The 27,425-nt window shown below is 56.2% G+C and overlaps 11 protein-coding genes across 11 annotated transcripts; 5 read left to right on the top strand and 6 right to left on the bottom strand.

The window, feature by feature from the left end:
- Positions 1 to 577: 577 nt before the first annotated feature.
- Positions 578 to 1,460, top strand: QBC33DRAFT_515411 (uncharacterized protein; the record flags this gene model as incomplete). The annotated part of the gene is made up of 2 exons (XM_060426090.1): positions 578 to 865; positions 966 to 1,460. 2 exons carry the CDS (start codon positions 578 to 580, stop codon positions 1,458 to 1,460), a joined length of 783 nt encoding a protein of 260 aa, XP_060283464.1.
- Positions 1,461 to 1,895: 435 nt separating this feature from the next.
- QBC33DRAFT_570208 (uncharacterized protein) lies at positions 1,896 to 4,293 on the bottom strand. Its single transcript, XM_060430571.1, has one exon. It carries the CDS (start codon positions 4,037 to 4,039, stop codon positions 1,985 to 1,987), a length of 2,055 nt encoding a protein of 684 aa, XP_060283465.1. The 5' UTR covers positions 4,040 to 4,293; the 3' UTR covers positions 1,896 to 1,984.
- A 1,263-nt stretch (positions 4,294 to 5,556) lies between these two features.
- QBC33DRAFT_82014 (uncharacterized protein) lies at positions 5,557 to 6,567 on the top strand. Its single transcript, XM_060433111.1, has one exon. The coding sequence runs from the start codon at positions 5,604 to 5,606 to the stop codon at positions 6,336 to 6,338; it is 735 nt and encodes a 244-aa protein (XP_060283466.1). The 5' UTR covers positions 5,557 to 5,603; the 3' UTR covers positions 6,339 to 6,567.
- Positions 6,568 to 6,603: 36 nt separating this feature from the next.
- QBC33DRAFT_539691 (uncharacterized protein) lies at positions 6,604 to 7,536 on the bottom strand. The gene is made up of 4 exons (XM_060428004.1): positions 7,411 to 7,536; positions 7,250 to 7,289; positions 7,145 to 7,187; positions 6,604 to 7,041 (listed from the first exon to the last, which is right to left on the bottom strand). The coding sequence occupies exons 1-4, from the start codon at positions 7,414 to 7,416 to the stop codon at positions 6,903 to 6,905; spliced, it is 228 nt and encodes a 75-aa protein (XP_060283467.1). The 5' UTR covers positions 7,417 to 7,536; the 3' UTR covers positions 6,604 to 6,902.
- A 681-nt stretch (positions 7,537 to 8,217) lies between these two features.
- On the bottom strand, positions 8,218 to 11,050 carry QBC33DRAFT_559380 (bicyclomycin resistance protein; the record flags this gene model as incomplete). The annotated part of the gene is made up of 3 exons (XM_060429969.1): positions 8,218 to 8,494; positions 8,563 to 10,067; positions 10,913 to 11,050. The coding sequence occupies 3 exons, from the start codon at positions 11,048 to 11,050 to the stop codon at positions 8,218 to 8,220; spliced, it is 1,920 nt and encodes a 639-aa protein (XP_060283468.1).
- A 615-nt stretch (positions 11,051 to 11,665) lies between these two features.
- On the bottom strand, positions 11,666 to 13,432 carry QBC33DRAFT_587760 (uncharacterized protein; the record flags this gene model as incomplete). Its single annotated transcript, XM_060431525.1, has 5 exons — positions 12,839 to 13,432; positions 12,371 to 12,746; positions 12,180 to 12,297; positions 12,060 to 12,121; positions 11,666 to 11,988 (listed from the first exon to the last, which is right to left on the bottom strand). Exons 1-5 carry the CDS (start codon positions 13,061 to 13,063, stop codon positions 11,666 to 11,668), a joined length of 1,104 nt encoding a protein of 367 aa, XP_060283469.1. The 5' UTR covers positions 13,064 to 13,432.
- Positions 13,433 to 15,455: 2,023 nt separating this feature from the next.
- Positions 15,456 to 15,800, top strand: QBC33DRAFT_559382 (uncharacterized protein; the record flags this gene model as incomplete). Its single annotated transcript, XM_060429970.1, has 1 exon — positions 15,456 to 15,800. One exon carries the CDS (start codon positions 15,456 to 15,458, stop codon positions 15,798 to 15,800), a length of 345 nt encoding a protein of 114 aa, XP_060283470.1.
- A 997-nt stretch (positions 15,801 to 16,797) lies between these two features.
- On the top strand, positions 16,798 to 17,684 carry QBC33DRAFT_515417 (uncharacterized protein; the record flags this gene model as incomplete). The annotated part of the gene is made up of 2 exons (XM_060426091.1): positions 16,798 to 17,391; positions 17,454 to 17,684. The coding sequence occupies 2 exons, from the start codon at positions 16,798 to 16,800 to the stop codon at positions 17,682 to 17,684; spliced, it is 825 nt and encodes a 274-aa protein (XP_060283471.1).
- Positions 17,685 to 18,069: 385 nt separating this feature from the next.
- Positions 18,070 to 19,902, bottom strand: QBC33DRAFT_578508 (diphthamide biosynthesis protein 2; the record flags this gene model as incomplete). The annotated part of the gene is made up of 2 exons (XM_060431066.1): positions 18,070 to 19,467; positions 19,573 to 19,902. The coding sequence occupies 2 exons, from the start codon at positions 19,900 to 19,902 to the stop codon at positions 18,070 to 18,072; spliced, it is 1,728 nt and encodes a 575-aa protein (XP_060283472.1).
- A 431-nt stretch (positions 19,903 to 20,333) lies between these two features.
- Positions 20,334 to 21,060, bottom strand: QBC33DRAFT_515419 (uncharacterized protein; the record flags this gene model as incomplete). Its single annotated transcript, XM_060426092.1, has 3 exons — positions 20,334 to 20,837; positions 20,894 to 20,990; positions 21,023 to 21,060. The coding sequence occupies 3 exons, from the start codon at positions 21,058 to 21,060 to the stop codon at positions 20,334 to 20,336; spliced, it is 639 nt and encodes a 212-aa protein (XP_060283473.1).
- A 574-nt stretch (positions 21,061 to 21,634) lies between these two features.
- On the top strand, positions 21,635 to 27,335 carry QBC33DRAFT_578509 (putative dna mismatch repair protein msh6 protein; the record flags this gene model as incomplete). The annotated part of the gene is made up of 8 exons (XM_060431067.1): positions 21,635 to 21,673; positions 21,752 to 22,135; positions 22,170 to 22,218; positions 22,252 to 22,858; positions 23,456 to 23,882; positions 23,947 to 24,115; positions 24,176 to 26,586; positions 26,643 to 27,335. 8 exons carry the CDS (start codon positions 21,635 to 21,637, stop codon positions 27,333 to 27,335), a joined length of 4,779 nt encoding a protein of 1,592 aa, XP_060283474.1.
- Positions 27,336 to 27,425: the final 90 nt, after the last annotated feature.

Raw genomic sequence — 27,425 nt, forward strand, 5'->3', positions numbered from 1 at the left:
AGAGAAGAAGAATATAATGAAAACTCGGTGGAATAATTAACACATTTCGCCGCTTGTCCAGCTCCTCAAGGCAATAATGCCATTCATGCGAATAAATAGATATCAGTGCAAAACACCCAAGGAGAACCCAAAAAGGTATCATAATCCTCCTGAATCCGTGTCTAGAGTGTGCATCTAAAATTGAGGGGGGGTTGGGGGTTGTAAGTCCTATGAGATTGGAAACGGTCCCCTTAGAGCGCCATTTCAAAATGAACAGATGAAAATGAATTTTGAGCAAACTTCCCCTATAGACTTGAATATGTGCATGGAACCGAGTTGTAAACGGGTACGAACTTGAAGAATTATGAAAAGAATGTGTTGTGTAATAGCCAAGACACAGGACCTCAGACTTACGTCATTGCTCGTAAGACGTTTCCTTCTATTCTGATGATGTGACCCTTGATAAATCATCAGAAAGGGCATTAATAATTCATCATCACTGCTTCTCTACAACATCGGAGAAATAAAGGCAGCTCTCTTCCTAAACCTCCAACCTTCTAACCCTTCTACACATCGCAACCCGACCAAATCGACAAATATGAGCAGCCACCACGTCTTGCTCCTGGGAGGCCACGGCAAGATTGCCCAGCACCTCACACCTCTCCTCCTGCAGCGATCCTGGACGGTGACCAGCATCATCCGCAACCCGGACCAGGTACCTGCGGTCAAGAGGCTCGGCGAGAACCAGAGGGGCAAGCTCGACGTTCTGGTCCGCAGCCTGGAGGATGTCAAGAGCGAGGGACAGGCCAAGTCTCTCCTCGACGAGGTCAAGCCCGATTACGTAGTCTGGAGTGCGGGTGCGGGCGGAAAAGGTGGTTCTGAAAGGGTAATACGATCGAGTCCCGCAGACATACGCGATGATCATCACGCTGCAAACGGCTTGACCTGAACTGAACTGAGCTGAGCTGAGCTAACTGTGGCTCTAGACTTTCGCCATAGATCGCGATGCGGCAATCCATTTCATCAACGCGGCCGTGGCAACGCCCTCCATCACAAGGTTCCTGCTGGTCTCGTACAACTCCTCGCGACGGACCAAGCCGTCGTGGTGGTCCGACGAGTCCTGGAAGGAAGCGTTGCACGTCAACAATAACGTTTTGGCGTCGTATTTCCAAGCCAAGGTGGCCGCAGACGAGGAGCTGTATAAGGCCTCGAAGAAGCGACCCGACTTTGCCGGCATCGACCTGCGGCCCGGGACTCTGACCGACGAGCCGGCCGGGAAGGTGGAGCTGGGGAAGACGAAAAAATCAAAGGGTGTAGTGAGCCGCGAGTCCGTGGCCCAGGTGGCGGCTTTGCTGCTGGAGAGCGGCGGCGTCAAGAGCGGTTGGTTGGACCTACTAGATGGAGATGAGGATTCCGAGTCAGCTGTCAAGCGAGTGATCCGGGAAGGGGTCGATGCCGCCGAAGGCGAAGCGTTCTTTTAAGGGCCATGTCCCAACTCGAGAGTGATCGGTCGAGAACGTGACGGGAACCTTCAGCTCATCGTTGTAATCACTAAACAAGGGAAACTAAGGCCTATATTGGGTCGCAAGGGAGGGCCTAGGGTAGAGCAATAGCTGCATATCTTTGCATAGAGGCAACGATACGCCTCGGGGGAGGATTGCCTCCAAGAAACTTGCTTCCCTCTTTTGTCCCGAACTGCCCCCCGAATTGGAATCCAATTAGTCGACGAGTTGACCCCGGTATTTACAACGTTCTTCAAATATTTCAGGAAAGGGGAAAGGGGACATCACGGGCTGGGTTGCTAGTGTAGGCCCGAAGGGGAGGCTGAGGGACCCAGGTCTCATTAGGGAGACACCATAGCATTGAGTGCACGGAGCAGGAGGACTGAACGATATTATCGGCTACAACCGAAGTAGCTCTCATCAGTTCGGTGAGTCAGTGTTAATGTATTAATAATAAAAGATCCGTAATAACTCGGGTAACAATAAACGCTGCCAACTTGTGGCTATGCTGCTTTGCTCATGCTTTCATGTTTAGCATCATCATCATCCTCTTCATCCTCGTGGTGCTCAGCTAGGAATTCCAGCGGCACCTCATTCTCGCTGTCCTCTTGCTCAGGGCTTTCCCCGACTTCGTGGTCTTGCGTAAGAGAGTCGTCATGGTCTTCTTCGTGCGAAACTAGGAGGTCCGGAGGCACTTCATTGTCGCTCTCCTGCGACCTGTCTTCGGCGACGTCTACCAGCTTTTTGCCATCGCCGGATCCACTTCGCTTGGCAGAAGTCTTCAGGCTCACGGATCTTCCTAGCCGGGGCGTGGGGCCGTCGTCGTCATCGTCATCGAACCCTGCAGCTCGTAGAGCCTCGCGTAACATGTGCTCAGCTTCCTTGAATGCTTCCAGCTCTGCTCCAATGGCACATATGAGCAAATTCCAGCCCTTCTCCTCTGCTGTTCGCAGTTGCTGTGCCAACCCGACGATTACCCCAGCCATTTTGTCCAGCTGCGCATGCATTGCTTCCTCTGGAGTCGGTGCCTTTTGCTTTCCCTTGTCCGCGGCACCCAGTTCGTCTTTCATCTCCCTGCGGAGTCCCGATTCGAAGTCCGAGACCAGTTTGACGGCTTCTTTCCACACTTCCGCCCCTTCCTCGAGGGCGTTTCGCTCCTCGTCCACCTCGATCTTGCGTCTTTCCAATATCTCGATCTCGCTCTCCCACCAATCCCTCGCCATTTCAACAGTCCTGCGCTCAGGGCGCATGCGCAGGAACTCAACACCGCCAGGTGACTGTCCATCGGCACTCGCACCATCGACACTGCCGCCACCTTGCAAGCGTCTCGAGCCACTTGTTATAGCCGCGAGATCCAGGGGCTTGACAGGCGGCCTCGTCAGCAAACCCGAAACCTTGACCTCGACCTCCCTCAACGCGCCCTTGTATCCGCTCAGCCCAGCCTCCCTCCTATTCCTCACGTCCTCCATCTTCCCATCCAACCACCTCTTCCGACTCCGCAGGCCCACAAGCCTCTCCTCCAGCTCCGCCATCTCCGCCACAACATCCCTCCTCTCCTCCCCGAGCCCCCGCAGCTCGCGCGCCAGCGGATCCCCGCCACCACCCCCGTCATCCCGCTCCAGCGCCCGCAGCTCCCCCGCGATGCCGTCCCGCCGCCCGGCCAGGCGCCGCAGCTGCGCCAGCGCGCGCCTCCGCGCCCCCAGCGCCGCCGCCAGCCCGGCGTCCTCCTCGGCCTTGAGCCCCGCCAGCTGCACCATGACCCGCGCCAGGCCCGCGCGCGCCCCGCGCAGGCCCACCGGCCGCCGCCGGGGCTGCCGCACGGGCACCACGCCGCCACCCGCAGAGTAGGCGGCGGCGGTGGCGGCGGCTCCCCTGGCGTGGAAGGGCTCTGTGTGTGTGCTGCTGCTGTTGCTGGCGCTGTCGTCGGCGGTGCTGGCTGAGGAGAGGGTGCTTGGGGCGGAGGGGGCTGTGGGGTCGAGATGTGCCGCGAGACCGGTGGACTGGGCGTCGAGGAGGTGTTGGAGATCGTTCTGGAGGGCCATCTCGCGGCGTTGGAGGCTGCGCCAGATCGTGTCCGGCTCGGGGGCTTGGTGGTTGTCTTTGGTGTGGGAGGGTGAGCCTCGATCGAAGAGGACGCTGCTCACGCTGCTCAGGGCGTTGCGGGCGAAGGATGAGTTGTCGGCATAGCGGGCAGCGGGCCGCCGCTCCATGCCCCTGTCCTCCTCATCCCTGTAGAGCAGCGTCGACGTTGCTATGGGGGGCGGAGGCCCTGAGAATAGGGGTCCTGGGTTTATCTTAGACTCGTGCCCAGGTCTGTCGGCCCTGTCACTGTATCGTAAGGTTGGCGAAGAACTTTGGGGACGAGGAGAGCTCTTTCGGCCCGGAAGGGGTAGATTCAAAGGAGACTGGTCGTCATCGGGACGGGGCGAAAGATCGGATAGGTCGTATTCGCTCGTACGCTTACGGATGGGAAGATTCCGTGAGTTGTGAAACGGAAGGCCCGGGCCGTCTGTTCGAGAGAAAGGAAGGCGAGGGAGGAACGACGATTTCGAGGCCATGGTAGTAGCTTTAGTTGGTCGTCAGGTCTGCGGCAACAAGGTTTTTAGCTTCCGCAATGGTCGAAGACATGCTGGGAACCTAGGGAACATATGTTGCAGTACCTGTTGGAGCGTCATGCCACCCCTTCATCCAAAGATCCAGGCTCGCAGGGTTAGAAGTTGAGAACTGCAAGCTGATAAACGGCAGAAACCATGAGGATGTGTGGATCGCAACGGCCGGGCGCGAAGATGTGTCCTTTTCCGCGCAGGTTTATTATTCTATGGCGGAAGAGCGATGCCTGGAATGGGGACTCACGAGCTGATGGCATGTGCTCCCAAATAAATGAGACCTACAGGAGGTGCTGCGAATTGTGACGCCATTGGCTAGCAGGCAACCGGGCTGGCGGATCCACCATTATCCCTGCAGGGCTGAGGCTCTGCTCTCCACCAAGCTTCTCCCATCAACGTCAAAGTGTTATCCCGAAAATAACAATGTTTGTTCTCTGTAGATATGCCCACTCAACACAATACTTGATTGATGCTTGACCGCTATTTACTGAAATATATCGGTGCCTCAGTCAAAAGTTTGTTCTCATACCTCCAAAGTTCCCCGGCTGATCAAATAGTATCCATGTCCTCGCTCGATGCCAGCAGAGCGAGATGGTGTCTTCCCTGATCATAATAAGTCTGGGTGGCAGTGCGAAGGAGTTATCTCTTCCTTGAGCCTTGAAGTGGTTTGACAAGTATGTGGAATACCAACCGTACTTGTATATGCTTGGATTGAGTGGCTCATTGGAACGGTATGTTGGAACCTACGAAGAAATATCCATGCAGAGAGAGACCTACCTAGAAGGTGGACATTCAAGTCATGATGCCGATGGGAAGGGCCTTGAATGTCACAGAGGGATGTGTTCTGCTTCTCTTGACAATATGCCCGGGGAATCAGAGGGATTCCGAGGGCATCATTCTGCCATGGGTTAGAGGGTTGGGCGCTGGATAGGGGGGAATATCATTCTCAGTCTGCCTTCGGGTAGGGGAGGCAGGATGACTTCCATCTCACAATCATCACAAAAACTAACCTCCTCTCCCCCTTTCTGCCTCTCCCTTTCGCCTATTCTCACCGAGCAATACAATAAGACAATAAGAACAATACCTAGGTTCCAGCCATTCTCAAGTTTTCCGTCCTCCCCACTTCTATTGTTCTACATTTCGGGGTGAATTTTCCACCACTGTCTACTTCTGCATCTATTTTCCGATTTTCTTACCTCCCTCGTTCTACATCGTCTTTTCAACTCTTCTTCCCGCTCCTACTTCTACTTCATCGCGTCCCCAAACCCTTTACCACCGCCTCTTCTGCGCCGCCTTCCCAACTTTACCCTGCCTCTTCTACGTCCCAGTTCCGGATTTTCTCCTCCTCTTACAAGAACACCGCATCTAAAATCTCCTCCCCACTTCTACGCTCTGTCGATCCTTCATCTATCCGTTCATTACGAAGCTCGTCCTTTTCGACTCGATACATCAGGTAAGCGAAAGCAGGCCTTTGGTTAGAAACACGCTGACTGTTGAGTTTGACCAGCATTAGAACATGTTCCGCAACGTTGGGAAGAGGCCCGGGCCAAAGAACAAGAAATTCTACCAGATGCTGCCTCGTGTTGGCTTCGTCTGGCCATGTGGTGACTTCATGTATTGGGATGCTGTCGAATTCCAAGATGCATTCGAAGAAGTGTGTCTCGCCAGCACCAAGTCAAAACAGCAATTCGATATGATGCTGGCTGGCCTTATCATCGGTCCCTTGAGGGAGGCCACGGATGATCTCTACGACTTGCAACCGATGAATTTCTGGGTGCAAGCACAGGCTAGGGGGCTGTCTACCATCCTCTCAGCTTCCCACATGGATGTTGAGGCTGCCTACCGTTTCGTCTTTAAGGCAGTCAAGGCCCGCCGGGCATTCCACAAGCGCCAAAGAGGACAGCCGCAGATCCTGAAGGAAGGATGGCTTGCGAGGGCCGTCGATAGGCTCATCTCCCACTTCCAAGCGGCCCCAATCCATTTCGAGACCTACCTTGGCTACTATGTCAAACCAGACTTGAAATTCTATGGCCCGTACGACTACCGAAACATCCTGGTGCGCCGTGACTGGCAGCGCAGGTGTGTGGAGGGTAAGAATGCCGCGCCATCCGTCCCCCTCGAGCCCATGCCGCTCCCACAACTAATGAATGGGATTTGGCCCCGCCCAATCCCCTACATGGAAGATCTCCAGTGCGATGCCATCGGGAACGGCATCATCTTGGCAAAACCGGGTGATTTTCTGTCGTTCTAGACCTGTCAAGTGTTGTTGCTCTCGAGCTCGGATACGGCAATGTCCAGATGGATTGGTCGGGGCCACACGGATTCAACCCACAGCGTGTATTCTACAGGAGTGTGCCCCATGGGCGTTCCTCCAACACGGACCGATACTATTCGCCCGTCATTTTTCAGCGCGGATCTCCCTTGCTGTGCTGTGCCTCATGACGAGGTTTTTTCCCTTTTTCCTTCTTCCTTTTGTCTCGGTTGGTTGGCACAATCGCATGTGTGGCATCGGAATGGTTCGGAAGGTCGGGTCTCATGCTGCAAGAGCAGATGAGAGCATGCATAAAGTACCTAGCTGCGTTCCTCATAGCCAGAGGAGAAAATAAATCCGATGTTCATCAATAACGATGGAATCCCCTAACGCCTACCATGTGAACAAATAGTACGATCGAAACAGGAGTGGACATCCAGCCAGCCACCGGCGCATCCCATGCAAGAACTCTTGTCCGTTTTCCTTTTACCGCTGGGGCAAGAGGATATCGCCGCCCTAGTCCTCTTCGGTCCGGAGAGTCGAGAGCATGCAGAATGCATCGGCTCACCGGTTCCTCTCAAACCATCCGCTCGAACCCGCAATCGCAACAGACTGATCCATCACCCATTCCCCCACATCGAGGTACTTTTTAACCCAGCCTGCGACTTCCTTGTTCTCGCCAGATATCTTCTCGGTCTTAAAACTGACCCTGACGGTTCCCCAGGTTGGGGTCCATGTTAGCTCCCCCTCGATTCGATGTTCTTCGCGGAAACCAGGGTGGCAGCGAGTATGTGGGACGAACTCACGTTAGGCCGGTCGATCGTTTCATTCCTGCCAGGAAGGCGGAGACTGCGGAGAGGGATTGTTTTTTAGTCAAACCAGTCACTTGGCATTCTCCAGGACAGACTTACAGAGAACGGCATCAAATGCGTAGTGGGTTATTCTTCCGAACTTCGACCATAATCCGAGAGTCAGCAAGTTGAGGAACTGATAGCAGGCTTTAGAACCTCGACGATGCAGGAGGAACGGCTTGGCTCGGGACACGCGGGAGGCTGCCGAGAGATCGACTCACCACCATGTTGGAAGAAGCTTCCGAGTTTGAAATGCGGCAGAGTATTCAGGTGGGTATCTGAGAGATGCGCAAGGTACGATCTGGGCGCAGATATCGTTCTCGTGGTTTGTTGTGAGCTCATGTGTGTGACATGGAAAGTGGGGAGCATCCAATCCGAGCAGAGCCTCCAATTACCCCGGAAGCTTGGACCATATCTCACGTGGGTCTCAGTGACGCACGAACCAACGCAGTGGGGTATCAACGTCAACCATGGGTCCTACCAAGTCCCAACCCAGCGCGAGCCGTTTCACAGCACAGCGCGAGAAAGGAAGAGTGTCTGCTTCGACGTCTCGCAAGCCAGAAACACTGCGGTATAGAGCAGAAAAACCCGGGCCAAGGCTGCCGAAGGAGTCTGAGGATTTCCTGCCACGATGCAGTCCTTATGGTACAAGAGAGGAGTCCGTCCGGCTTGCCTGATTCTTCCAAGTCCACCCAAGACCGATCGATCGCCCGAGAATGGAATAGCCAGAGAACACTTTGACACGTACATATTTCGTCGGCCGAGTCGTTAAAGAGATGCAACATCAACAACAATAGGTTCGCGTTTTACTGTACAATACATGTAAGTCCTCCCTATCTACAGAGCCCTCGAGAGGGGACGAAACAAGCTGCCAGTTAGCACCCTGCATCAAATGAGCCTGTACATATACAACCATGGCCATATGGAGAAAGGGACCGCCCTCCTTAGTCCTCCGACCCTCTCCCCATAGATTATCCTGGGGCGACCGTGCTAAGACCTCCCTAGGCGTAGATCGTGGCAGAACTCATCTACAGGTTCTTGACCGGGAACCGAGTCCGCAAGAACTCGCCATACCGGATAATCAAGAAGGCGATGGGGATCATTCCTACAGCGATGAAGCCCAGAAGGCTGTTTCCCCAACCCAGGCCAAGCTTGTCGTACATCTTCAGCCCGCAAAGCGGAAGGACAGCACCGGCAATGGATCGCACGACCGTGTTGGCAGCCAGGGCCGATGCGGCGTAGATGGTGAAAGTGTCGACGAGCGCCATGTTCATAGCCATGAATATGAGCAGGTTAGCAATGCCACTGTGTGTCCCCGCCGTTAGTCTCGGCCCAAACTAGTAGTAATATTGGGAAAGGAGGGTGGTGCTCACATGAGGACATGGCCAATGATCGGCACAATCCAGTGGGTATGGTACTCGACTGTCCAGCCGTAGATGAAGAAGCCGATGGGGAGCATGACCGCGCCGATAGGGACGGGCCAGAGGCGGTACTCCGGCTTCATACCTTGGCCGTCCCTCGCCGCCATTTTCTTGAGTGTCCGGTCGCTGGTGATGCTGAAGAAGACGAGGCCAATCATCGAGCCGATGCCAAGGCCGAGGTAAACAAGGCCAACTTTGCTGGCGGAAAAGCCGTAATTCTTCATGAAAACCTCGGTGATGCTGGTAAACATGAGGTATAAATAGCCGTACACGACGGCCACGTAGAGCGCAAAAATGATGCATATGGGGCTGTAAATCAGCATCTTGATCGGCCGGAGGATACCGCGCTTGAGGTGGTCAGTCGGGGACAGGCCGGCGTCTAGCTTGGACCGCAGAAGGTCATTGCCAGTCTCCTTGCGCAGACGGTCGACCTTTTTCTGCAGTATAACGGGTGCGAAGGTTTCCCTGGCGAAGATAAACATCACGACAGCAAAAAAGCCACTGACCATGACAAGCACCCAGAAGACCCATCGCCAGCCTTTTGCGTCAGCAAGGAAGCCGCCCGCCACAGGGCCAATGATGGGTCCGAGCAAGGGTCCGATGCTAAACGCGGCCATTGCGGCGCCGCGGCGTTCCTGCTTGATCATATCCGCAATGCTGCCGCCCCCGTTGGTCAGCGGGCAGCTCCCGAACACGCCCGAGAGGAACCGGAAGGCGATCAGGGCGCCCAGCGTCGGCGCCAAGGCCGAGCCGACGAGGAAGCCGATGAAGCACACGTTGCAGAAGTGGTACACAATGTTGCGGCCGTAGATCTCGCTCAGCGGCGCAACCAGCATCGGCCCGGCGGCGAAGCCGAGGACGTAGACGGACACGACGAAGGCCGCCAGCTCGGGGCTCGGGGAGCCGAACTCGACCATCAGCTGCGGGACGCCGGGGGCGAAGATGCTCGAGCCCAGCGGCGTGATGAAGGTCATGGCGCTGATGAGGGTGCAGTTCGTCACCTTGCGCCACGTCGGCCAGTTGTAGGGGTTCTCGGGGTCGTCGGGGCCGTCCCACCAGACAACGTTCGCCTCGTCCTCCGACGAGGCGCCCTCCTCGTCCTTGCCGTCGCTGCCTCCGCTCTGGACCTCCACTGCCGTAGCGGGAGTCTCCTTGTCCTTGTTACCCAGGCCAGCGTCCCGCTCAACGTCGTGCGACCCTCCTTTTGTGCGACTTTGACTGTGACTGCGTCTGCGGGTGAGGGATTTCCGGCGCTGGTCGGCGATGGACTGCAGCCGTTTCTGCTCGCCGGCCTCGTCGAGGACATAGCCCACGTCCGAGGGGGTATCGGCATCGTGGCCCTCTGCTATGGCCTGCTCGATGGTCCGCTGCCGCGCGAGGGCTTCATCCGGGTCGGGCGCGGCCGATGTCGCAGCCGGGGTTGGGTCTGGCATTGGGACCTCGTCGCCGCCGGGGTTCTACGATTGCTATCCATTGTAGCAGTTAGCTTCGTGACATCGACTTGGTCTGACCTTGGCACGCCCTCAGGCAGGATGGTAAGCTGCACTGGCGGAGTCGCTGAATAGTTAGTTACCTGAGGAATTGGTTGGTGTCACTGTTAATCGGATCCACGGGCGGACCTAGCGGGTAGTGCCGAAGCTCAAACCAAACTCAACAGCTACTGGCAGAGCGCCTCTTTTGCAAATGACGAGAGCCAAGAATTTCGCGGACTACTCAGGATAGAAGGTGCCCATGGGACAGTCAAATAAGAAGGGGAAAGCACATATTCCAGAAGCCTGCAGAACAACACGAAGGAAATCTGCTGGGGGGGAAGAATGAAACAGAAAGGCAAAATGGATCTAAATTCAATGGTACAGTACATACACGTCCTGCTCAACGGGGAATGGGTCCCCCCTACAATAGCGTTAACCCCGACTTCACCAATATGAATCGGCAAATGAGGCTCCCCCAGTAGGCGAGGTGGGTGTCCCAACTTCCAAGTCCCGACACCCCGGGCATAAAATTGTGAACCTGCACAAGGCAGCGCGGCCGGCGAGAACTCCGAATGGGAAGGTGCACGTCGCGCTGTGAAGCACCGGGGTGATTGGGCAATAAACGGGACGGGAAGAACCCGATGCATCGGGGCGACATTATGTAATGTATGGTTGATTGGCCATTTACTTTCGCTTCTCGTGGTCAGAGATCCACTTCGCGGGAAGCTTAGGCCCAGTTCCAGCCAGTCGCTGTTCGGTAGTTCAATACGCCGATACCTCTACTTAAAAAGGTTGTCGGGTGCATGGAACCGATTCTCGCAGTGTCTCACAATCCTGCGGTTCCAAACCTCCGGCACCCACCGCACCCACCGCAACCACCCCTTCGCCGTGCCCGGAGGCATTATCTTCCGCATCGTAACCTTGGTGACGGCTACCTGCGGAGGGAGCAGCGGCCGCGATAGGGCCATGCCAGGCGGTGAAATCACCGCCCTCCGAGAACAGTGAGACCCAGAAAGGTTCACAGGCAGCATTTGCACTCCCATTCGTTCCTCGGGTCTGCGAATGGTCATGAGAATCCCATCATCCTCCGACGTTTCATTCATACTCCGGTCGGGGAGGACCACCAACCATCAGCAAGCTAGCCGACCGCCCATCGCAGCCCCCGCAGGTTGTCCTGTACGGCCACTACCTGCGCACCCACAGAGTATCGTGGAGTAAGACGGACCTAGCCATTGAACGAGTTCGCAACGCAGGTCTGGCAGCTGGACAAGGGCCCGGATCGAAGTCGCGTCGCAACTGGCCCTAGTATCATGGACGTCGTGTAATAGGCCGGACCAGTCGGTATGGGTAATCGATTCCATCAACGATGATCTGGTCGTGAGGCATTGGGTGTCTGCATGGGGTCTCGGACGTGACAAGCATATGGTGCATTGTGGGCTGTTCAATGAAAATTCCATTCCGATCGCTAAAAACTCCGGTACCTGGTATCATTTTCGTTCCTTTGTCCCCTTCCTTTCCTTTGTCCCCTTCCTTTCCTTTGTCCCCTTCCTTTCCTTTGTCCCCATCCTTTACCACCTGCCCGATTAGCCTGTACTCCGAGAGTTTTGGATATCCTTCCAGTCCTGAAACTCTACCACCTGCCCCCCCCTGATGCTCTTATCCTGCGAAGATCCGTCTAGAATGCTCTTTTCACTCCCGTCGTCGTTTCTCGCGCCAGCAGATGCGCTGCCTCTCTTAGTGGTGCGCCTAACAGCACTACTGCCGGTTTCCCCCTCGCCAGAGAGGTAGTACCTCCGGCTTGAGGCCTTGACGTCCCGGAAGAGGACGCGGAGGATGGGAATGCTTGCGGCGACGATGGTCACGCACGACTCGGCGTTGCCCCAGATAAAGAGGTCGATGCCGTCGTCTAAGAATGGGTCAGCCCCCTGTTTCAAGCAATCTGTCGAGTTCGAAGGTGTGGAATGGAATGGGACCTACATGGATCTGCGGATGCCATGGCCGGGATTTTGGTCGTCTTGATGATGCCGGTGACGCCGGCACTAGTGGTGTGGGTCAGTATTGATTGCCCTTTTCAATGCGTTTGGGCTAGTTACTTACAGGATGCCACAGCTCATGGCTACCGCCACGCCGATCTTTTCTTTCCTCTTCATTTGGAGGCCCCAGATAATCTTCCAGGGCAAGAGGGCAAGAGCGAGATCCATAAAGGCAGAGTAGGCTTCGAAATCAACCGCAGGTCAGCAACCATGTCCGAAGAGGGTGAGTGGGAGAAGCTATGAGCGGCGACGCACCTGCTGAGAAGATATTGTATCGGGTAATGACGGTAGGCGACCAGCAGGTACCCTCGATCAAGGGGTCCCAGGACTTCCTTACGGGCGTACACTGAACCCATATGAACAAGGCGCTGAGGCCCATGGCGATGTTCATGGAGATCATGATGAACCAGACAAGGGCCCTGGTCCGACCTTCTGTCAGGCGGAGAAGGGTGAGGGCGAAGCTTGTCTTGGACCAGATGGCGGCGACGAGAGAGAAGGTGCCGCTGACGTTGATGGCCCTGAAGGCATCGAATACATACGGGAACAGTGCTGGTGGTAGCTCGCCGAGATGGTATCCGTAGCCCAGGGTGACGGCATAGGTCAACAGAGCCGATTCAACCGTGATGCAGACCTGGCCTCGCAAATCAGCGACAACCCTTTCCGTGTGCCCGGGTATCTCCCCGGGCATCTATCTCCCCCAGGGCCTGCGTGTGAATGACATACCCAGGCGGCAATGAGGATGCCGTCGTCCCACCAGAGCCTCATGTGCCTCAGGAACTTGCAGTAGCAACGAGCCGTGAGGAAGACTAGGGCAACCGCCGACAAGACCCAGATGGAAGCGACAAGGCGTATACCGCCATAGTTGTGGGCAGGAGCACCAGTGAAGGGTGGTAGCATCTGGGGGATCGTGCCATTGGCATTGTCGTAGCCCGGACCTGCTATATCCATCGATAACTTTGCCTGCTTTTTAAGCTGGAAAGGGGATGAATGGATGGATGATGATGGGTCAAAATTGGCCCCGCATCGACAAGAAGGCAAGGAGATCTGGTCCACATGGGGGAGGGATCGAAAATGCTACGTGGGTCTCACTGTCAGATCTTATAGAATCTCGATACTGATGGCGGGGATTGCCTTGTCAAACCGCACGTTCATGGGGACTTTTCCAAGGTTTGGTACGCGGCGCATTGGGCCCCCCAGCGTGCATGAACCGGGACCGAGTTGTACATACGGCTGAGACCGGGTCTCTCCGTCGCCTTCACCCTCGCTTGCTCTTCCCCGACTCGCTTCGATCCAGCTTGATTACTATATAATCGATCCCGCAGCTAATGCGATCCAAGCGGACGGGGAAATAAAAGACGTGCGCATTGAACCCGACTTTGTCGCTCTGGTCTGATGAGTGATGGCAGGCCGCACGATTGAAGAAAGATCAGCCAGCAACATCTTGGGTAACTTGGTGACAGCGCCACGTTTCGCCCATTTTTGCCTTTGGACCCAATCAACGACGACGTGCTATTCTTCCTCATCTCCTCCTCTTATTCTTCTTCCGTCTGCTCCGCGGCCTCATTTGGGATCAGACACTGTTAAGGCATTGTGGCGTCGAGGGGGGCTGGCTGGTCGAGAGTCGAGACCTTCGGGGAGGCTGGTGGACGACTTTAGTGAAGCCCTATGGCACTAATGCGGCCTCTCTTGTATGGTAGTGGCGACAGCCGACCAATGCTTGGTGTCGAGTCTGTTGTCTGAGCGTTGCTGGGATCTCAGCCGAAGCTTATCACCTGCCTGGGATTCCCGCCTACCTACATAGAATCAGCTAATCAGACAAACGGTTCCCCATGATGCAGCCGCTTTGACACAATCCAATCCTCCACCCGCCATGACGATCGGCACAGCAGGGGTCAGTGCTCAGCTCCGACTCTTCAAGCGATTGGCATCTGAAATCAACCCATGTCTGGGGAAGCCCCGCAAAACTGCCAAGCGAAGTCGATCATGAAGTAACCGACTCTGCGGTTGACCTGAAGCAGGTTCTAGGCCGGCCCCTTGCCTTTTTAGCCCCCTCTGGATAAAAGGATGATGTACTGTGTAAAGTCGCAGTTTAGATAGAAACTCTCCGGAACCCACCTGCTGGAGTACCAGTTTTAAGGTTTAAGTTTTTTAATACGTTTCATCTCGGGAGTTATCGTCTTTCATTAATCCTGCACTTATACCATCCCTCGTTCCACATGTTTGTTTGATTTACCTCTTACAATCTCATGCAGGAATTTTGACCATTTCATCTCAACTGGCAAGTCCCAAAATCAAAGCTCCCACGTTTCGACACCGTTCATCCCTACGATGACTAAGGTAAAGCCTTGCGATCACCTTTCTCCCGGGGGCGAGACAGTGATAGTGACTTCGAAAACGGGTTCTGAACCTAATCTATCCTCAAACTGGTGATATTTCCGCTGATCAGATGAACTTCTGTCACAGCACAATTTCTAAATTTAAAATAGCTAGATTTTATTAGTTTAACAGTCCTGAAAGGATGATCCTCTCTTTCCAAGCAGCCAACTCTAATAATGAGGTAGCCATGAATGCGCACTGCCGTGGCTTGCTCTGCGCTCTTCCGCCGCAAGTATAAAGCTAGGGTGTCAAATCACCCAACACAAATTTGAATCAGGACAGAAATAGATGTGACGAGGTCAATAGTCGATGTATCTTTGAAAGTGGAGTGATTGCATCTCCTCCACTCTACAACCGTATCTCTCTTCGCACACTGTAGTCGGATTCGGATAGACATGGAATCTCAGCCAAAATGAAATATAAAATGAAATATTTAGCCCTACCCTGCCAGGTCTGTCCTAGGCAGGGACATAGTCACCTAGGGAGTCATGTGTGGCTAGGTTCCTATTATCTCTAGACATTGCTCACTGCCAGGACAAAGATCTGCTTGCTTTTTTGCCTGTGATTTGGGGTTTCCTAGTCACAACAATGCACTCCCTATCACCATTTAAAAAGATGCGTCGCATTGGTCTGCAAGCCCACCTCTGTCGCCGAGCAATCCCACGGAGCAAACAGTTCGCAGAGCGACACAAATCGCCCTGACAACTGAGGTATTTCTCCACAAATGACCCATATCCTCTCATGTATCTCCATGTAACACTGTTCAGCAATGCTCCGTCCATCCTTCGATTTACGACTGGTAGCTACCCAGGTTGATGGTACCTTTTCGCCCAGTTTCCAGGTCTACACCTCCTCACCGACCCATCGCTTTCCTCAAATATAAAAATCCCACTTTTGCTTCCTCGGAATTCTCTACGTAAACTAGAATCCTGCAAGTTGCTCCTACAATCGCTTGCATTCAAGAATGTCTCTCCTTAGCTGGACGAAAGTGCCTCTTCGACTCCCAAGTCTGGCTCATCGTTGCCTGACCATCACCACCGTCTTCGCCCGTCAGATCGACCAAGCCCACTGTAATGACGAGCCAGAGGACCACACTAAGCCCACGACACCGATGAACTCGACAGCTTATAGCGAGTTTGGCAGGGGCGCGCAGGCCGCCTTCGGAGGCTTTTTTCTCGGTGTTGCCGCAACCCTGGCTACCCACGGCCTCGTGTTTACGTTCAAATTGGTCTTCGACTTGGTTCGCTGGCGATACCGATACCTGCGCCAGCAACATCAAGAGGGCTACTTGGCCGCCGGCCACACCTAGCTTCCCAGATGGGAAAAGAAAGCACCGGACACATCATGTCTTCGACTTGCCTGCTTGAGCTTGGGTTAGGGATCCGGGGTCGTCGGACACGGCGATCTCTCTGGGGAGGTGTAATATGCCTTGGCTGGCCAGCGAGGCCAACCATTGTGGCAGGGTATTCTAATATTCGCACTCTCGTGGGAGGGGCAGGCCGTTGCGTCTAAATTAGGCGAGTTTAATGGATGAATCTCGAGAGAACTACGTCCCTGATTGTGATCAAATCCCAGTGATTACCGTCTTTTGAAAACAAATGCCACATAGCCGCTTATACAACCCGGTCCCTTAGAAAGAAACGGCATCGCAACCAGGCTTCCGGCGTCCATAAGTAGTCAGTCAATGGGACAAAAAAGTTTCTGCCCTGCATTACAACCTCGAGACAAAGGCCAAGGAACAGTTCGAGGAGCACTTCATCTCTCAAGCCGACCTGTGGCTCCGCTGCTGCCTTCCTCTGTCCATTCTTGTGTATTCCTCGGACCCGCACCAGCCCTGTCTTCCTCGATATCGGGGTCATTGTTCTGAGATATAAAGGCTCTGCGGGTCCTCAGAATAAACAATCCAAACGCGTACACCATCTTTCCTTCCCCAAACCTACTCGAGATATCCTCGAACCTAGGCGCGCGCACCGAGCAGGATCAGAAAACCGCCCAGTTTTTCTGTCCGCTCTCGTCGAGCCAACTCCTTTTCAGTCAGAATCATCGCCTTCTCCCCCTCGAGACCAAGCCGCGGGATTTCTTGTAGGTTCCTCATCCCCCTAGGTAATCTCCCTGATTGACGTCGGTACTCACATTACTTCAAGCCCGGTCACCGTTTCCACATCAACATCACTTCGATCCTTCGAACCAAGCAACCCGAATTTTTCTCCTGATATCAGTTCGCTCTTCATACTTCACTCGTATCGCACATTGCCAGGTCATTTCCACCCTTCCTTTAACCCGTCTCTCTCTTTCGAGCCGTCGCCATGGCTCCAGTCATCATCACCGCTCGTGATGATCCTGACAATGTTCACTTTGGGTCTCTCACCGGCACTGCTGCAACTACGGCGGCCATAGCCGTGTTCGTGGCTTGCTTCCTCGTGTCTGTTATATGCGTCCGGGTGGCGTATATCATCCGCACTCGGAGAGGTGCCGCCGGAGTGCAGCCTTGGTATGCTGCTGCCATTCGGCACGTTCCCATCGGCCGTGCCCAGGCAGACTTGGAAGCAGCTCGTGGCGTCGAGAATCATGAACTGGTTGACATGCCAGCGGCCAACAACAACCGCCACTACCCCTATGGTCCCATGCCGAATCCAGTGCAAACCATTCCCACGCCCATGCCCACCCAGCCTCAGCCTGTCTACAGCGGCATGCCAGCCGCCGGCAACTTCGATTTCGGCAATGGCCGCGTCAACTTCGACGCCTATCACGCCGCCTTCCCGAACGGGCTTCGCGGCAGAGAGAATGCCCGCGACAACCAGGGCCGTGGAAACACGGGAGGGTCCCCGCCTCCTCCTCCGCCTTACAACACCGACAACGGCAACTGGGATGTGTTCTCGGATGGCTCACTTTCCCCTCTCGTAAGCGGCCCACCCCTCACTCCCTTTTCCTTACAAAACCGACACTTGCTATCGTCGAGAAGCCGAGCCGTATGCTAACCGCCAGCCTTGCCAGCGTCGTTGTCCACGCAACGATCGTCTCCGCTCTGTCCGCCACACCAGCCGTCCCGTTGTGGGACGCCATTTCCAGCAGGCTGCTGCTTCCCGCTCCGGGCGCCTCGCCCCGGGATACCGGCGTCAAGGTTCCGGACAGCGTGCCCAGGGCTTGGGAGAGCGGGACAGCTCTTCCGAATCATCTTTGGTCGTGGTCTTGAATTGAGGCCAGCCCCCCCCACCCCAGTGGCCATGGCACTCTCCTCAAATCAGCTCAACTGTGGCTCACTTTTGTGAGCAAGAATGGCGCGGGAGGTTGAGCGGATGATCGCTCTCGGCTAGGAGACGAACGAGAGGAGGAGTGTGGTTTGGCGTCAAAGGGGGAACAGGACATCACCAGTTTTGCTACTTTTGCTACAGTTGCTGCTTACTTGCCAACATTGAACTGCCACTTGGCAATGGTTGATGACAATCGGAAACGAACAGGGGACCCCCTGATGTACAGTAGCACAAGAAAATGAAGAATGAATCAGTCTTCACAACGGGTGGTCGTCGTCGCCGTCGCTGTCGGACCCCGGCTGGGGATAGAGTGGCAATGATTTATTGCTACGTCCGCTCGTGATTCTCACCAACAGTATAACCTCTCGCGACGCCGCTCCTGCCTTCCTCAATCGCGGTACTGGTTTCTGAGCTGTCGAAGTCGGTCCCCAGACCCTGCCAGGTCCGCTGGGATCTGAGGAACTCGGCGCCGGGGCTGACGACGCCCTTCACGGTCGCCAAGTCGGACTTTGGCCTGAGCGCGAGGGCATCCGATGACCGCGTCCCCGCCTCCGCCTCCGCCTCCCCTACCCCTGCACCCCTGCCCTGATTGTGCGAGATCATCCTCATCGGCCGGCTGCGGCTGACCAGCTTCCCGGTGCGCAGGTCAAACTCGGGCGGTTCCGACTCCTCCTCGTCCACACCCCCTTCCCAATCCCGACCATCCTCCTCGACGACCTCCTCACCAGCCCCGTCAGCCTCCCGCGCCACCTCCTCCTCCTCCCCAGTCTCCTCCCCCCCAAGCACCCCCCGGGGCCCCTCGATCCCGCCCCACCACGCGCCATCCCACACCCTCTTCCCGTCGCCGACGAGCGCGGCCCCGAGCTCAAACGGCGTGACGACGGGGCGGAAGTAGTCCCCGTCGTCCTCGACAAGCGAGCCCTCCCAGCAGCCGACGACGACCCAGCCGTCGACCTCGGCAAAGTTGGCCAGCTTGGCCGGGTTCAGGCGCCCCACCACCACAGTGTAGCTCTTCTTGCCCGCCGCCGCCACGAGCCGCCGCACCCCGTCCACCGCGGGCAGGTAGTCGGACACGGACAGCGTGTTGACCAGGATCCCCACCACCCCGGCCGTCGCGAGCGTGAGCACGCGCGCGTACCGCCGGCCTAGGAGCTGGGCTGCTGTCTGTGTGGCGGACGGGGCTGGGGCGGTGGGGCGGGGGTCGGATGGCGATGGTGATGTTGTCGGTGTCGGTAGGATGTGCAGCGACTTGACCCGCGAGGACAGGGCGAGGAGGAGGGCGGTTGGCGGGGAGGAGATGTGGAAGACGGCGTAGTCCTTCAGGTCGACGTCGGCGGAGATGTCGGCCCCCTCCGGATCGAGGATCAGCCGGTTCGGTATCCTCCCCAGGGGGTTGTGGCAAATTCCGGTGGATAGCAGGTTGGCGTATCCGCGGTCTGCTCTGATGCGCGCGGCTAAGCCGGGGACGTGGTCATGGTAAGTGACGTCGGCCATCAGCACCACTTTGCTCTGCTTGTCGTCGAAGGTCTGCTCGAACGCCTCGAGGACTGCCTGCTCGTCTAGCCTGTGCTTGGTGAAGACGTGGACGACGGGGAGTCGCGAGGTGGGCGAGAGGCACGCGCGGCCGTAGTGGACCACCACGTCGGCGTCGACGTGCTCGGCGGCAATCTCGTCGACGCAGCACGCGCTGTAGGATGTGTCGGCTAGGATGTATATACGCTCTTGCTGCTGACCGCCGCTGCCCGCCGATTGCGACTGCGGCTGCGGCTGCGACTCTCTGCTGCCGGCAGCTGGCTCCGGAGGCGCACTTCTTCCCATGTCCTGTTCCACATTTGGGTCGGCGGCCCCTCGAGGTGCCTCGGTCGTGTTTCCGGGGGTCTCGTCGTAGCCCAGGGTGTCCAACTCGGCTTTCAGAGCCTCGACCACCCACGGCGCATGTCTTAACATAGAGTCCGGGAACTGCAGCGCGATTCTCCTCCGCCTGCCACCCCGGATCTCCTTCGCCGTCCGGGCGATCTCGTATGTGTCCCGCAGCTCATCTTCGGATCTTGTACGGGCCTGGGCTTCGTTGTCGGCCGGAGCGACGTTGGGCTTGATTCGTTCAAAGAGGTGTTCCGCTGGTGTCGAGAGCGCAGGGGGAGCTGACAGGTTGTTGGCCATTGCGCATTCTCTGCTCGCGGACCCGTTGACTGTGTGAAGGTCGCAAAATTTCTGGTTGGAAGTGGGGGCGGGGTTGTTTCCAAACTTCCAATCATTGCATCCACCAACGTCAGCATGGAAGGAACGTTCGGCGCGCTAAATCCAACCGTTTTATTCATTTTACTCCAAAGGGCATGACACCCTGGCTCTGATCCAAGCCAAGTCGCGACCAGGTGAAACCTTCTGGTTTAAAGCTCCCTTTCTCCTCGATCTAAGGCTGCCTGTCTCTACTAGCAGCGATGTTTTAGTACGATGAACGTGCCTCTCAGACTATCCCAAACGCCCCTCATAACTGGGACGTATTGGGACGAACTATGGATCCGTACTTGCCCAGCAATTACGGAGCAAGCGGGTCCCATTTAAACCGCTAGACCATGGTAATTAGAGCTACCCTAGTGCTCCGCGATAAGCCTCGTTACTCTCTCTTCCCACAACGACCTCTTCCCAACCGCCGTGCCGTTCCCAACCCGGGAATCCGAGTAGATAGTCAGCACGTCGGTGGCGTTTGCGTAACTAGACGCCGCACCTCTCGAAGAATCCGCCGAATCTGGCCGCGCCCGCCCCCGCACATACGCCGCGACCCGGCCGCGCGAGCAGCTCGTGCCCGGCCCGTCACCACAGCCGTCGGGCAGGTCCTGCAGCGCGCCGTTGACGACGGCGCGGTAGTAGTCGCCGTTGGCGAAACCCGGGCTGGTCGTGCAGTTGAGCCGCTCGAGCGCGATGTTGTCCAGGAAGGGCAGCGCGTGCGAGCTCCGCCACGCCCGCCGCCGGTTGATGCGGCCGAGGGGCATCGTATCGTTGATGGCCGCCTCGCTGCCGCCCAAGTCGGAGTTGGCACCTGTCCTTGAATACCGCCGACTGCTCGCTGCCGACGCGGACGAGTAGGCCAGACAGCTCTGGTAGGGGGTGAGGATGTCCCCCCGTCCTCCTCGGACTCGTAGATGGAGACGACGTTTATGGTGTTGTTGTCCATCTCCAGGCCCCGGACAAGGGCCTGGGCAGACTTGTAGGTCCGCTCGGCCGAGGAGGCCCACACGCGCTGGGGCAGCCTCAGGTTCGGGTAGCAGAATGACAGGCTCACGCCGAGCTTGGAGGCCTCGGAGAGATGCCATTTTGCATTTGTGCTTCCGGTTTAGTATCCGTAGAACAAATGTTGGCGTCATCGATCGCCAGAAAAATATTGCTGTGCCTGCCAGTCAATCAATCAATAAATCAGCGAGTATCTGCAATCTCGTATTTGTTGGTTTGTTGTCTTCGGCTTTAAACCACCGTAAACCATGGTCACTGCCCCTAATCACGTCGGGAGGTAATACTACCCATATTCGGACACAGATACCTAGTAAATAAGCTATCAATTGGGCCTTCTCCCGTTCTCACTACGGAGCACAGCGGAGTGCTCCGAGACTGTGGAGACGATGATCCCGGAGCTCGTACCATTGAGAATGCCGAAGGCGGGGATGACGTATGAGGTTGCGACGGCGCTCTGACACACGGCGCGTTGTGCTCAATCAGCACTCACTTACCAACCACCACCACCACCGCCACGTAATCCCGGCCATGGTTGGCATCCGAGTTACGCGTTGTGGAACCTACAAGTCTAGGCGATGGATGAGGGACATTTAAGGCTTGTCCAGGCCGTGCTCATTATCCCTAATTCGGTCACTTGCTTGCTCAACAAACCACGACGCCCAGGATGTCCACTCACAATCATCATTTCCTCCAAGGGAAGAAGGTCGTTGTTGCCGGCGGCGGCATCGCCGGACTGTCTTTTGTTATTGCCCTCTGCAAGCTCTGGGACCCAGCTGCGGAGCTGCCCGAGATCGTTGTCTATGAGAGAGACCCAAGAGAAGGCAGCCTCAAGAGGGAGGGATACTCGCTGTCCCTTCATGGCAGCGACAAGGATAGCGGCCTCACTGTCTTGCAGCAGCTCGGCCTGTTGGAAGAGATCCTCAGCTGCGCCATTTTGGGGCGGGACAATACCGATTCGTTCAAGATGTGGGACAAGGATTGGAACGAGCTCATCGCAATCAAGCCGAAGGCGTATGGAGACCTACCAACTTCCGGGATCCGCATTGCCAGAAAGAACCTGAGGAAGATCCTCCTCGAAGCCGCCGAGAAAACGGAGGCGACAATTCATTGGGAAGAATCCTGCACGGCCGCCAGGAGGCTCGAGAATGGCCGCATCGCCGTCACAGTCTCGGGGGCCCGGTCACGCCATCGAGCAAGAGTGCGACCTCTTGATCAGCGCGGATGGGACCCACAGCAAGATCCGACACAGTTTTCGACCGGATGACGGGCTTGTGTACGCAGGCGCAAATCAACTGGGGGGGAACGCCAAGTTCCCAAACGGCATACCGAAGCCCGTCGACAACAGCTGGGGCCTGGCATTTTCTGGCCAAGGAGTCTGCTGTTTCTACTCTCCAGGCGACAAAGAGACCGTGGTATGGGGGCTGAGCCGGCTCGAACCCGAGCGGCAATGGCTGGACCGGCAACTTTCGCCAGAGCAGCAGCTCAAGGCCGTCGTGGAGGAGGCCAAGGCAGTCGGACACATGTTCGCAGAGCCCTTCCTCACCATCGTCGAGGCCACGGACCCTTCGTCCATCTTTCTCTTTCCTGCCAGGGACAAGCAGCCATTTTACCACGACTCGGCCCTCCGGGGCGTCATCTTCATCGGGGATGCGAACCACGCAGTCAGTCCGTTTGCCGGAAATGGCGCCAACATGGCTCTGAAGGACGGGTTAGACCTGGCCGAGAATCTCTGCCGGTCCGCGTCGCTCGACCAGGCGGTGTCGGCTTATGACAAGTCGAGCGTCCCGCGGGCGCAGGCGACGCTCAAGACGTCGCATCAGCGAATCGATTTTGGCCATTATACCGGGGTCAAGGCCACACTATTCCGCATGGTGCTGGCCGCTGGGAAGTTCTTCATGTGGCTGACTGGGAAATGACGAAGTACTTATTGATAGACCAGGGGGCCTTGCAAGACTACACGTACGCAAGAGCGCGCTGTGCTTGGTCTCAGTCCTCGCGAGTTAAGGATGTTGAGCGTCCTCTAGCGAGCACACTCGCGATGGAACGTTTTGGAGAGCAGAAAATACCCACAATTCAATTGTACAATATAATACCCAAGGTATCTTTACTCCAACAGCAATCCATAGTCTCGGAAACAGAAACAATCCGCACAAGAGGGGCGCTCAGGAGGTGGCAGAGCCAAGAGTACGGCACTAGCCCCATGCAGAGTAGGTGTGTGGGCCGTAGCTGATGACCCACTTTTCTAATGGAAATGGACGCGAACGCGAGATCCAGGGTGGAGGCGCGACTTCTCATCTAATCGCGTCTCCCAAGGACACCCGTTCCCTTCCCGTCCCTTTTAAACCCGTTTCCGCCCATTGTCTATCATCGTCAATCGAAGCACAGCTACTCGTCCCCTTTCGTTTTGTTCTCGTTGCACCCTACTTATATACCGCAGCCTTCCTTCCTGTTTATCTTGTAAGCCCAATTGGCAACCACTTCCAAGGGTGATCAAGATGACGGGCAGATCCGCACCTACTGCCCGCACTCCGGCGAGGTCTGCCTCGAGTCAATCTGGGTCGACGGGCAAACAACGGAGCATCCTTGGCTTCTTCTCTAAGGCGGCCGGAGCTGGTGCTTCTGGAGTAATCCCTTCCCCCAGACCTGTGTCCTCGACACAGAAGAAGACCCTGTCCCAATGTCTCAAGGAAACCACAAAATCCAACTCCATGTCCACCGTCAAGAGGACTGTCAACATAACGCCCGTTCCGAGCAGCGATGCCATTGAGCCTTCCAGCTCCCAAGAGAATGCGGGATCAACGGCTGTCAAGGTACTCCACCAAAACCTGCCGTCACCTGTGACGCCTGCTGAGATCGTCGCCACACAGGCTGTGGGAGTCCCTGCACAACTAGCCAGCAGCCCTTCACGCAAGGTTGGTCGAGTCTTTAATTATCCCCATATCCCTTTCTACCAGCCTTCTGACTTCCGCGTTGCAGACCAAGAAGGCCGTGAACTACGCCGAGCCCGATGACGACGATGACGAAGACATGTTCGTTCCCCAGAAGGCAAAGCGCATTCAACCACGACGCTCTCGTACAGCGATAGAGGAGGACGACGAAGATGATTTCGAGCTGGAAAACCACGCGGAATCCGAAGATAACGATGGTACGGGGAAACTCTTGACGTCCCTATGAGTGATTGGAGGTGCTAAGATCGTGCTTGCAGATGAGATGGCCGATTTCGTCGTTTCCGACGATTCCGATAGTGCTCCGAAGTCTAAAAAGCGGAAGCGGCCTGCACCAAAGTCCTCCGCTCCACGAAAGCGGGCCGATGTCTCGTCGTCTCCCGCCGCCCCTGCGGATGAGGACGAGGACGAGGCCGAGGACGAGTCGATGGCGGACATGCCCCCGACCTCCACTGCTCAGCAGTGGAAGTATGACCCCGACAATGTTCAGCCGGCCAGCACACGATCGGCGATAGTTCGCGTCGCTGGGGACGTCTCGAAACCAAAGCCAAAACCAAAGGCACACACAAAGGAACCCGAAGACAGATACCCATGGCTGGCCAATCTCATGGACATGGACAAACGCCCGAAAGGTCATCCCGAGTTTGATCCAACGTCGATCTACATCCCTCCGGCTGCCTGGCATAAATTCTCCCCCTTCGAGAAGCAGTATTGGGAGATCAAGCAGAAGCTATGGGACACTGTCGTTTTCTTCAAGAAAGGCAAGTTTTACGAGCTGTACGAGAACGACGCCACGATCGGACACCAATTGTTCGACCTGAAACTTACCGACCGCGTCAACATGCGCATGGTTGGAGTCCCCGAGGGCTCGCTCGACATGTGGGTCAATCAATTCGTGGCCAAGGGCTTCAAGGTGGCTCGTGTCGACCAGATGGAGTCCGCTCTGGGCAAGGAAATGAGGGAGCGTGATGGCAAGGTTAAGAAGTCTGACAAGATCATCCGCCGCGAGCTGGCCTGCATCCTCACGGCCGGAACCCTCGTCGAAGCTAGCATGCTCCAGGACGACATGGCAACTTACTGCGCAGCTATCAAGGAGTCTGTCATTGACGACATGCCTGCGTTCGGCATTGCGTTTGTTGATGCATCAACCGGCCAGTTTTTTATCTCCGAGTTCCAGGACGACGCCGAGCTCACCAAGTTCGAGACCTTTGTTGCCCAGACAGGCCCTCGAGAGATCATTCTAGAGAAGTCGCAGCTCTCCACAAAGGCCCTCCGTATTCTCAAGAACAATACCGCACCCACGACCATCTGGAATCATCTAAAGCCAGGTTCTGAGTTCTGGGATGCCAATCTCACGCGGCGCGAGTTGGATTGCGGTTCTTATTTCTCCCCTGGGCAAGACGGTGACGAGCAGGTGTGGCCAGAGAAGCTCGCCCAGGCCAAAGACAAGGACCTTTTAATGTCCGCACTTGGCGCTCTCGTTTATTATCTGCGGGTTCTGAAGCTTGAGCAGACCTTGCTTTCGCAGGGCAACTTCGCGTGGTACAATCCCATCCACCGGAATGGCACGCTCATTCTTGACGGCCAGACGCTTATAAACCTGGAGATCTTCTCCAACACGGCCAATGGTGGCCCAGATGGCACTCTCTTCAATCTCCTCAACAGATGTGTCACCCCGTTCGGCAAGCGACTCTTCCGTCAATGGGTCTGCCACCCCCTCTGCAATATTCAGAAGATCAATGAGAGGCTCGATGCCGTGGACATGCTGAACTCGGACCGCAGTATCCGCGAGCAGTTCTCGTCTCAAATGACCAAGATGCCCGATCTTGAGAGACTCATCTCGCGGATCCACGCCCGTGTCTGCAAGCCCGAGGACTTTGTCCGCGTGCTCGAGGGCTTCGAGCAAATAGAGTACACCATGGGTCTGCTCAGCGCCTTCGGCGGCGGTAATGGTCTTGTCGACAGATTGATTGCCTCGATGCCCAATTTGAAGGGACCACTGGGCTACTGGGAGACGGCCTTCGACAGGAAAAAGGCCAGAGATGAGAAGTTGCTGATTCCGGAGCGTGGCATCGAGGAGGATTTCGACAACAGCCAAGAGACCATCAACCGAATCAAGCGCCATCTCCACTCGCTTCTTGAGAAACAAAAGGGCGCTCTGAAGTGCAAGACTGTCAAGTTCACCGACGTCGGCAAGGAGATATACCAGATCGAGGTCCCCAAGGCCGTCAAGGTGCCTGCGAACTGGCGCCAGATGTCGGCCACCGCTGCCGTCAAGCGCTACTACTTCAGGGAGCTCGAGGATCTTGTCCGAGAGCTCCAGGAGGCTGAGGAGACGCACTCCCAGATCGTCAAGGAGGTGGCCTCGAGGTTCTTCCAGCGTTTCGACACCGACTACGAGGTCTGGCTACAGGCGATCCGCATCACCGCTCAGCTAGACTGCCTCATCAGCCTGGCCAAGTCGTCCTCGGCCTTGGGCGAGCCCAGCTGCCGGCCCGTATTTGTCGATGACGAGCGAAGTGTAGTCAAATTCGAGGAGCTTCGCCACCCCTGCATGCTGAACACGGTCGCCGACTTCATCCCCAACGATGTCACGTTGGGTGGGGACGAAGCGAAGATTAATCTTTTGACGGGTGCTAACGCTGCTGGCAAGTCCACAATTCTCCGAATGGTAAGTTTGAACAGTCATTGTCATTGTCGGACACAAGTCAGCTAATGCGATTACAGTCTTGCACTGCGGTGATCATGGCACAGATCGGTTGCTACGTCCCAGCCGTCTCGGCTCGTTTGACGCCCATCGACCGAATCATGTCGCGACTCGGCGCCAACGATAACATCTTCGCCGCCCAGAGCACATTTTTCGTCGAACTGTGCGAGACCAAGAAGATCCTGTCGGAGGCTACTCCCCGCTCTCTCGTCATCCTGGACGAGCTTGGTCGAGGCACGTCTTCGTACGACGGCGTTGCTGTGGCTCAGGCTGTCCTGCACCACGTCGCGTCTCACATTGGGTGCGTCGGTTTCTTTGCGACTCATTACCACAGCCTCGCCACCGAGTTTGAGAACCACCCGGAAATCCGGGCCCGCCGGATGCAGATCCACGTGGATGAGTTGAATCGCAGGATCACGTTCCTGTACAAGCTGGAAGACGGCGTCGCGGAGGGGTCGTTCGGCATGCACTGCGCCGCCATGTGCGGCATCCCAGACAAGGTCATTGAGCGTGCCGAAGTGGCCGCGCGTGAGTGGGAACACACGAGCCGAATGAAGGAGAGCTTGGAGCTGGCGAAGACAGGCTGCTACATCCCGCTGGGTGTATTGAGTGACGTTGCCAGCATGCTGCGCGGCGGGTGTGGGAGCGAAGAAGTCGACGAGATTGGCGAGCGAGGCGTCGAGGTCTTGCTCAAGGCGATTGAGGCCCTGTAGCGCACCCTTTGTGTGATATATCCTCCTCGTTTCTTTTTCTGCCGTTCAGGAGTTTGTAATGTTGGTGGGAGAGTCGAAGCTGTCAAAGAA

This window comes from Phialemonium atrogriseum, assembly GCF_030411735.1.
Source record: "Phialemonium atrogriseum strain 8032-3 unplaced genomic scaffold QBC33scaffold_13, whole genome shotgun sequence".
Lineage (NCBI taxonomy): Eukaryota > Fungi > Ascomycota > Sordariomycetes > Cephalothecales > Cephalothecaceae > Phialemonium > Phialemonium atrogriseum.

Bases quoted from the DNA above. Each gene is read 5' to 3' on its own strand.
- QBC33DRAFT_570208 (XM_060430571.1), bottom strand. From the start codon at position 4,039: ATGGCCTCGAAATCGTCGTTCCTCCCTCGCCTTCCTTTCTCTCGAACA.
- QBC33DRAFT_82014 (XM_060433111.1), top strand. From the start codon at position 5,604: ATGTTCCGCAACGTTGGGAAGAGGCCCGGGCCAAAGAACAAGAAATTC.
- QBC33DRAFT_539691 (XM_060428004.1), bottom strand. The intron at 7,188-7,249 runs GTAAGTCTGTCC...CCCTCTCCGCAG, and splicing joins CGCATTTGATGCCGTTCTCT to TCTCCGCCTTCCTGGCAGGA. The intron at 7,042-7,144 runs GTGAGTTCGTCC...CGTCAGGGTCAG, and splicing joins AAACGATCGACCGGCCTAAC to TTTTAAGACCGAGAAGATAT.